At 36.2% G+C, this 9,898-nt stretch overlaps 2 protein-coding genes across 2 annotated transcripts; one reads left to right on the top strand and one right to left on the bottom strand.

Moving 5' to 3' along the window:
• The first annotated feature begins 483 nt into the window (after positions 1-483).
• LOC111900619 (uncharacterized) lies at positions 484-3,758 on the top strand. Its single transcript, XM_023896505.3, has 7 exons — positions 484-1,041; positions 1,429-1,670; positions 1,768-1,864; positions 2,412-2,595; positions 2,769-2,850; positions 3,219-3,267; positions 3,379-3,758. The coding sequence occupies exons 1-7, from the start codon at positions 631-633 to the stop codon at positions 3,445-3,447; spliced, it is 1,134 nt and encodes a 377-aa protein (XP_023752273.1). The 5' UTR covers positions 484-630; the 3' UTR covers positions 3,448-3,758.
• Positions 3,591-6,035, bottom strand: LOC111900623 (phospholipase A1-IIbeta). The gene is made up of 3 exons (XM_023896509.2): positions 5,445-6,035; positions 3,969-4,675; positions 3,591-3,609 (listed from the first exon to the last, which is right to left on the bottom strand). Exons 1-3 carry the CDS (start codon positions 6,033-6,035, stop codon positions 3,591-3,593), a joined length of 1,317 nt encoding a protein of 438 aa, XP_023752277.1.
• Positions 6,036-9,898: the final 3,863 nt, after the last annotated feature.

Here is a 9,898-nt window from a genome sequence, read left to right as displayed (position 1 = left end):
TTTGAATCAAAACACATGGTAAATGTTAGATTTTTTAATACATTTGTATTTATCTAAAACTATATTTTGTTTCTGTATTATACTTTATTTTCTTTTTGATGTACATGAATTGATATAAAACTTATGATTATGTGTTTTTAATGCATTTTGATTGATCTACAATGTCTTTATATGTATTTTTAATGTTTGAACATGTGTTACATTTAATGAAATTAATAATATTTTAATCTACTTGTCACCATTTAATATGGATAGAACATTTTTTTTGAACGGCAGGATTAGTGATTAACAGTTACTATCACGAAATTGTTCACGTCAGTGTTAGGTAGATTTCCAATCTAAGAGACAAAACCTCTATCAAATTCAAATGAGTTAATCCCACATTGGTAATATGAGTAGGACATTAATAATATTTTAATCTATTAGTCACTATTTAGTATGAATAAAAGCATGAGTATGAAGAAAATGTTGAAGGATATTTAATTTTTTTTTTATTTTTTTTAAACAATTGAAACACCTAGATTATACAAAAGTAATTAAGTAAATGACGAAGTTTTAACAAAATTATCAATGGGGCGATCCGCACAAATCTTCCCATTAGAAGCCATGTAGTCACTGCAACCCGTAACAATGCTCTCAACAGCGCTGCGTTCAGCTTCTTTAGCATCCCTCCCAATTCACTCTTTCAAACCCAAACTCCCTTCATTCGCCTCTTTCTCTTCTCTCCAACCTCCTCAACAACATCAACACCCACTATGGCCCGGCCTTCAGAGCTGGAGAGACAGCTCGCTCAACCACAATCGCTTCTGGGGACCTTCTGGTCCCGAACCGGAAACCCCAATTGGACCCAATTACCAGAACTCACAGTTGGATTCCGCCACCTCTTTAGCTGAAATGGGCGCCATGATTTTATCCACCAGTGACCCCATAACGAAATCGAGGCTTTCTCATCTTGCTTACTCTAAGTGGCGCAGAGATAGGCTCCCTATTGGGGCTTCTCAACCACCTGATAGACCTGCTCGTCCTTCAAAACCCCAATTGGTTCGTTGTTCGTTTTATTTTGTACTGCTTGGTTATAAAACTTGACGTTTTCACCGTTTCACGATTCTTCTCAAAGGTTTTACAGTTCGAAATTAAAATTTGAAGTTAAAGTTAGCATATTTGATAACTTTTCCACCTGTTAGCTTTCTAGTTTAGAGTATTCACCCCAATTCCTTATCGTATGGATGAACCATACATGGTTTTGGGGATTTTCTTTGATCATTGATGTAATTCCAATATGTTTCATCTTCTTGTTTATAGTTAAAAGTAAAAATGAATGAATTGTTTGGTAATTGAGTACCTGATGAATTGATAATTGTGATTTCAAGGGCATGTTGATCCATTTTGAGTGTTTGGTAAAATGATTTTATTGTATGTTTAATTCAGGTGTCTCCAAAGGAAATCCCAGCTCCAAAGAACTCTGGATTGCCTCTCAACGCCTATATGCTACACAACCTTGCTCATGTTGAGCTTAATGCAATTGATTTGGCATGGGATACTGTTGTTAGGTTTTCACCATATAGTGATCTTCTTGGAGATAAGTTTTTTTCCGATTTTGCCCATGTGGCCGATGATGAGAGTCGCCATTTTGCTTGGTGCTCTCAGAGACTGGCTGAGCTTGGATTCAGGTGAAATATCTTAATATGAATCTCTTTATCTTTTTTGATAATCTTACTTCAAGTTTTTTGTCATGCAAATGCAAACTACCCTTTTTGGTCATTTTAGTTATGGAGACATGCCTGCCCATAATCTACTATGGCGTGAGTCTGAGAAATCTTCAGATGATGTTGTTGCTCGTTTGGCTGTCATCCCACTAGTCCAGGTGGTTTCCTAAATCACTCTCGTTCATGCAAAAAGACGTAACTACCCTTCTCATCATCCTCATTTAAAATAGCCCTAGACTGCTTGTCGCCTTGTCCCACGAAAAGGTGTAATACTAATATCCATGGACAAGCTCTGTAGAGCTATTTTTAATGACGAGGTTGAGGGGAGGGCATTTACGTCTTTTGTGCAAAAAGACGTAAATACCCTCCTCATCCTCATTGAAAATAGCCCTAGAAAGCCTGTCCTTGTCCCATCAAAAGGTGTAATATCCATGGAGAAGCTTTGTAGAGCTATCTTTAATGACAAGGATGAGGGGAGGGCATTTACGTCTTTTTTGCAAAAAAAGACGTAAATACCCTCCTCATCATCCTCATCGAAAATATCCCTAGAAAGCTTGTCCTTGTCCCACGAAAAGGTGTGATACTGATATCCATGGACAAACTTTGTGGAAGCTATTTGTAAAGATGAGGATGAGGGGAGGGCATTTACGTCTTTTTAAGTTTTACAAATAAGTGCTCATGCCGTGAAGACTGGCTTTGTGATAGGAGGCTAGAGGACTTGATGCAGGGCCTCGACTTGTGCAAAAGCTAATTGGATTTGGAGATGTTAAAACATCAAAAGTTGTGGCCAAAATTGCTGAAGAAGAGGTTGCACACGTGGCAGTTGGTGTCTATTGGTTTGTTGCAGTTTGCCAACAAATGGGCCGGGCCCCATGTCCAACATTTAGAGGTGGGCTTTGCTTCTTTTCTTGTGCTTCCTCTCTCCATCACAAAAAAAAATAAAAATAATGTTTTAATAATCAAATAAATGTCTAAAATGACCCTTTACATGGTTCAAAATAAAGAAAACTTATAATTAAAGTTACTAATCCTGTGTTTTTATTCAATTATCTTGTTCAAAAGACTTACTAAAAGAGTACAATGTGGAGGTGAAAGGGCCCTTCAATTACACTGCACGGGAGGAGGCTGGACTTCCACGGGACTGGTAAGGGTGTAAAATGTAAATTATGTCAAAAGTCATCCTTGCCCCTTGCCCCAAGGCCTAAAAACTTCTTGTACATATTTGAGTAAAAATTTAAGACTACTTGTCAAATTATCTAAAGGACTAAATGCAAAAAATATCAACATACTTTTATTTATTTAATTATGTGTTATAGCATCCTACTTTTCTTTCTTTCTACTACAACATTGTACTATGAAAAATCTATATAATTATAGAATTGTACTTTAAATCTTTTTTATTTGGATATTATACTCTGAAAAATCTAAAGTAGGACAAAATGGAAGTACATTGATATTCCTTGCATTAACCCCTTATTTAAATACTCTTTAGTAAAAAAGAATGTTTTCTAGGTATGATCCGTTAGTTGAGATTGAAGAAGATAAGGAGCGGCTCTCTAAGGTATGTAGCTTGTTACAAACTAAAGTAGGACCAAATGAAATTTACAGCTTATGGGGGCAAATAGGTAATTTTAACGAGACTATTGTTTCATATGATTTGTGAAAATGACAGGTTCATGATAGGCTTGCTCATATAATATCCATGGAGAAAGAGAACTCGAATTTGAACAAGACAAACTAATTTATGTCAATGCGTGACCTTGTTTGTTTGTTTTTTTTTCTTCGCATCAAGTGTTTTTTGGATAAACGATGTTCAAGAAATATTTCAGAAAATCACGGAAAACTTGGGAAGTGAAAGGAAAAGACGTGGATGCCCTCCGCATGTCAATCTTCGAAAATAACCCTACAAAACTTGTTTAGTCATGTCCAGTGTGACAAATGTAAGTCAATCGTTGTTTATTGCATGTGGTCAATAACATATATTGGTAATTATGTACATATAAAAAAAGGTTAGATATCAATTTCAAATACAAATATGAATACATTCATACATGCTATAGGGAGATTTGGACCCTAGCTTCATCCCTGTCCTTGTCATCCTCGTCCTCGCCATCATCCTTGTCATCATGCTCGATCTCGTCCTCCTCATCATCATCATTGATCTCGTCCTCATCGTCATCATCCTTGTCATCATGCTCGATCTCGTCCTCCTCATCATCATCATTGATCTCGTCCTCATCATCATCATCCTTGTCATCATGCTCAATCTCGTCCTCCTCCTCATCATCATTGTCATCATGCTCGATCTCGTCCTCATCATCATCATCATCCTTGTCATCATATTCTATCTCGTCATTTTGTGGTGGGTAACCCTTAAGCTCATGCAATTTCCAAGATCCATTTGATAATTGAACCATCCCTTTATTTTGTTGAGTCCACCAATGATTGGGTATCAAATACTCATCTTTCAACAAATTCGTTCGCTTATTGACAAGCGCAAGATCCCGAGTAATTACCAACTTGAACTCTTTATCAACACCATGTGAGCCTGCAAGCCCATGCAAATAAGAAGCCTCCATATTATGCCTTTTTGCATAGCTTTCTATAGCTTTCAAGTATGGAGACTTTCGAGTATCAATCACTAATTTATGACCAATATGTTCGTACCCAATCAATGGTGGTAAAAATTGTATAAAATCTATCATGTTTACGGTTCGTAAGATGTGAAGATTTTCTTGCTTGTGGAGAAGCTCGCGAAGACATATGTTTCCGAGAATAGGGTTCCCGTATGCAAATACTGTTACGGGAAATGACTTATTGGGTCGGGATGTAGGTTTGTTGTAGCCGTTGACTGCTATGTCGCCTCCGGTTAGGGTTGCTAGTGCCCCACCTAGACTATGGCCGATTACGGTTATACTCACGTCTTCATCCTTGTATCTTTCAACTAGCCTCTTGATCGTAGATACAACCTGAAAGTTTTTTGTGGATTTGTTATATAAAAGATTCACTTTTCGAATGATATTTTTATCTAATTAGGGTTTAACGGTAATATAAACATCTACAAATGTGTGCGATTTTGGACAAGACACGTGCATGTACCATGTTTGTTTCTTTAGATTGCGTTCGTTACATGTGATAGGACCACACAAGATTGGATGGTACGATATAGGAGAAACTTGCTAGAGATGTTTTAATTATAAGGATGAAGTGGAATTTTATGTCTCTTGCATAAATGAGAGATCGAAAGTAATGAGAGATCGAAAGTAAGTCCATGTGCTACCTTGTTTCATGTTTTTTGGTGGGACAAAAAATTATAAATTTTGTCCCATTGATATTGAACTTGGTCGCAATCCAATGACATGAAACAAAGTATAATTTGTTTTATAGTGTCAGTTCCACTTAACAAAGGAGGCCTTACCATCTTGTGAACTCGAGCAGAGCAGAATATGACAAGTTGTACTCTGTTCGATACGAATTAGATTGAGACCGAAACTAACTGCACTTATAGGGACAAATATTTTATTTTTTTATTGCCACCAAAAATTGTGGAACAAAAACTTGCTCTCGCTCTCAATACCTCATTTGTGCAAAAAATGAAAATAAAGAATGAAGTATGATGGTTTTCTCATTCTAATTATCGAAATTAGACCTATAATGTTTATTGAGCCACGTTAGTCCAATCTAGTCCTGTGTAACAAACTCAACCTACAAGAACAATCATTGTAACAATTAACATACCTGATCTCTCGCACTAGTTTTATTAAAGCGAGAATTCGGATGACTAGACGTATATATCGAAAGAAATCCTGAATGCGCTAGTGCACATGTCGATGTTGGAAAAACCTTAGTCGTTGGCTTCAACGGGAAATCAAAATTCTCAATCCATTCTGATATTTGTATCGTCCCTCTCCATGAAATCACAATATCTCTCCTTCCCAACAAAGGTTTCGATTTCTCTGAAGACACTGCAATGTACCCCATCCAATTTGACTGCCCTAAATACGGGTCCTTCACAAGAGACTTCAAAAGAAACGATTGAGGGGCGGTGGGTGATGTGGACGTAGCATAGATATACTTAACAACATTGTACTTTATAGGGTTACCCTTATCGAGACCGAGGCGTGAAAAGAACTGTTTTTTCGTGAATTTACTTGCACCCGTATATCTTGACCTACGATCAAGAATGAAAGTGTCATAGTTGGCTTGAACCCTTTCACCATAAAAAATGAGGTAACGTCTAAGGTCAATGTCGAGAGGTTCCAAGAGTGAATTCCAGTTGTCTTCTCCACTAAGTTTTCTCCATTTCCCCGCGAAACCGCCTTCACCCATGTTGTTGTACTTGATTAGGTTTTTGGAATGGACTTAAAAGAGGGAATAAAAGGAAAGAAAGATGTGTGGAATATAAAGATGATTTTTTTGGGAATGAATCACACATGTGTTGTGTGGTAGACAACTTTGTTCATATGTGAGAATGTGAATTGTAGCACGTAAAGTCGAAACATGTTTCAAGTTAGATGGATTATACGTTAAGTGTAATTATACATAAATGTTTTAAGGTCGATGTTATCAATTTATAGTAAGATAGGGAGTTATCTAAATAGAAAGTGACTTTTGGTTAGCGAGTCTCTCTTTGGTTACAAACTTACACTGTAGACTACTAAACATTGTATCTAAGTAATACTTGCTAAATGGATACACCAAATTAAATTATTACTGTAATAATATTGATTTTATAAGTATAAAATTCAGGAAAATAAATAAATAAAAATTTATCCGACAAAACAATCCGATTGATCTTTTAGACATATATTAATTTTTTGTTTCATTTTGATATGTTATTTAATCCATCCAAATGTAGGCAATTGAATTAGCAAGATATGCAATACAATTGTAAATATGAAAATTAATTTATAGGGAAAGTATGTGACCAATTTGTTTCGGGTAGTGTTGCAACAACTGTTTTAGCAAATTTAACATGTTAACAAGAGAAACGTAATGTATTAAGTAATATCTATGGGCGCAAACTCTTTTATATTTAGGTTATAAATATGATTATAATTTGTAACATAAAAGAAAAATCATAAATTAAATATTGTTGTTTCCTTGGCTAGCCTCATGAAAGCAACGCATTTCAAAATATTTTTTCCTACTCTAATAAAAGTTATAATAAATTTGTAAATTATAGCCAGCCTACATATTCTATTTATGATTTGTTACTCAACATATTTGCACGAATTTGAAAGACCAATGTGTGTGAAGGTTTTATGTCTTTCAATTTTATTTTTAAACTATAAAAATTGTACTTGATTTTTTCTTAAAAAAAACCCTTTATTATTATTTTTTTCAATCTTACTCTTTTAACAGTTTATTTTTTCAAAAAAACTTGTAAAATATGTTTATTTTATTTTATTTTATATTATTATTTTTCTTCAGAAAGTACTAAAAACAAATGAGGGCTTTTCCCTGAAACAATTAAAGAGTTGAGTGTTTTTTGCCAAAAAAAGTCGGGTTTTTTAGAAAAATGAAAAAAATACAAGGTCTTTTTATGAATGAACACATTAAAAAAACTAATAATTCTTTATATATATATATATATATATATATATATATATATATATATATATATATATATATATATATATATATATATATATATATATATTAATTTCGTGTTCCTTTAGGAACAGTAGATTGTTCCTATTGGATCATTTTTTTTTTAATAATGTGGCCCTCTTTTGGGCTCTTTTCCCACTCCCATTCCTCCAACTTCTGCAACATTTCTTCACGGCCTTATCTATATACTATTGCTTTCAATTTCATCTCTCAAACCTATCCATCTTCCACCGCTTCAAGATTCGATGTTTCCTCCTCTTAGAGGGTGTTTGGATAAGAAAATAAAGAGAGCTTATAGCTTATTGCTTACCCTCACCGCCATAAGCTAACTTTAAGTGTTTGTATAGTAAATACTAAAAATCAGCTTATTGTGGTGTGGAGAAGCTAAATAAGCTAATTTTGAAAAGCTTCCCTCTTGCTTAAAGCTTATTGCTTATAGCCTATTTCTAGTCATTTTACTTATATAAGTTGTTTTGTTTGCCAAACACTTAAATGTTTATCAACTTATTGCTTATCCCCACCGTTATAAGCTAATCTAAACACTTTTGCAAAAACTGTTTTCTCACACTGCTATAAGCTAATAAGCTATAAGCTAATTTATCCAAACACCCTCTTATTCGTGCAATTTATCTCTCCTTCTAAAAACCTCCTACTTGCCGTTGCATTCATCACTACAACCGTATATGGATCTCTTTCAAGAAGACCCTTCACAAGCTTTCCCAAATTCGATTCGTAGTTGATAGCCGGTGACATCGGCGACAAACCTTCTCCCTTTGTACATAGATCGAAGCTTCCATCTTCGATCGGAGAACATCCGACACCTTCGTTTCGGTTAGAAATTGACCCCCCCTCCGTTTTCCTATTCCAGCATATACAAACAAAATCTTACTCTATTTTTTTGGCGATTTGGGTTTTGTGAAAAAATCCTTAGCTTGGTCAATCTCTCGGTTCGCCATCTGCCTTTTTTTTTGAGTAAATGGGGTAATTTGTGCGTTTGGTCCCTAACTTATTTTTTTAACTTGGAAGGTCCCTATTGTTTGTTTTTGTTTTACACTCGGTCCCTGTCTTACCTAAAAGGACAATTATGCCCTTATTTAAATAAATTAAGATAGTCTTTTTAGGTAAAATAAAGTGAGGTGTGGGTGGGGTTGGAGGTGTGTTTATTTAAATAAAATAAAAAATAAAGGTCAAAATAGTCTTTTTAGGTAAGACATGGACCAAACATGCAATAAAAACAAACAGTAGGGACTTTTCGAGTTAATAAAATAAGTTAGGTACCAAACACGCAAATTATCCCAAACCATAGAGACCATTCATGCAATTTACTCCTTTTATTTATTTATTTATTTTTTTGTGTACCGCTATCTGCTGGGAATGAAAGATAGAAGCATGTGTATATGCATTTGACTCAAATTTCTTTGGCGTAAAACACCATCTTTTTGGACTATGTTCTACCAAATTCGAAACAACCCAATCCTGTCTCTCTACATTGCCCACTATGTGGCTTGCCGCACTTCTCGTAACGGCTCTGACCATGCTGACCTCTAGTGTGTGAATCACATGTCTTGGGCCTTTTAGCCTGGCTAACTGCTGTCTGTACCTGCTCCGGCTTGCGCTTCTTCCGAAGCTCCAGCTCAATCTCCCATTCCCATGCTCTCATAATCATGACATTTATGGTCTTGTACCCCGAAAAGCTCACTAACTATCTGATATCATCTCTCAACATATCATGGTATCTCATCTTCTTCATCTCCTCATCGGCAACATACTATAGAACCAACATAACCGTATCATGGAACTTGGCGGTGATCTTCGCCACAATTTTAGTAGTCTGGTGAAGGTTCTGAAACTCACTTGCCAACTATTGTACCTCAATCATTGGTGAAAAATCCTCCAGGAATCTTGTAACAAACTCCTCCTTAGTCATGGACACCATCGTTGCATATCCCAATGCACGACCGGCCCCCTCCCACCAGTCATGGGCTCAGTCTTAGAAAGTAGGAGGCAACCCCACCTTTTCCCCCTCAGGGCAGAAGCTCGTGTGCCGAGCATTCTCCATATCAGCGATCCATCGATGGCTAGAAATGGGGTCCTTAGCACCAAAGAACTAAGGAGCTCTACAGGCCTGAACTCTTGAAACGAGGGATTCTATGTCCCTATCAACCCCGCTTCGATCTCTGCCCGAAGGGACCCGACTCGCTCATATAAAAGCTCCATAATCCCTTCCTTGATGGTACCGAAAATCATAGGGGTGATCCCCATAATACCGCGAGTAATCTCTGGTGTGATAACCTCACGTAATCACTCATCTATTGATTCGACAGCAACGTCGGACCAGATCCAAAAGCTCTTCCTCGAGTGTTCACCATACTCAATTGAAATACAAACATACGAATGATCAACATAAACTCAAGGGAACTTCCACTCTACTGGTCCCTTAGAATCTCTAAGACTGTCCTTGATGCGAGTAAAAATCTTGTGCTTTTAGTATTACAGGCCCAGTACTACCTTCAAAACATATTCGTACTTTCCTTAAGAACCATCCCAAATCCTCTAAGTCACTGCACTAACACCCTACA

The sequence above is a fragment of the Lactuca sativa genome, chromosome 8, assembly GCF_002870075.4.
Source record: "Lactuca sativa cultivar Salinas chromosome 8, Lsat_Salinas_v11, whole genome shotgun sequence".
In the NCBI taxonomy this organism is placed as follows: Eukaryota; Viridiplantae; Streptophyta; class Magnoliopsida; order Asterales; family Asteraceae; genus Lactuca; species Lactuca sativa.
Note: the sequence above shows the minus strand (reverse complement) of the source record. Positions and strands in the feature narration are given on the sequence as shown.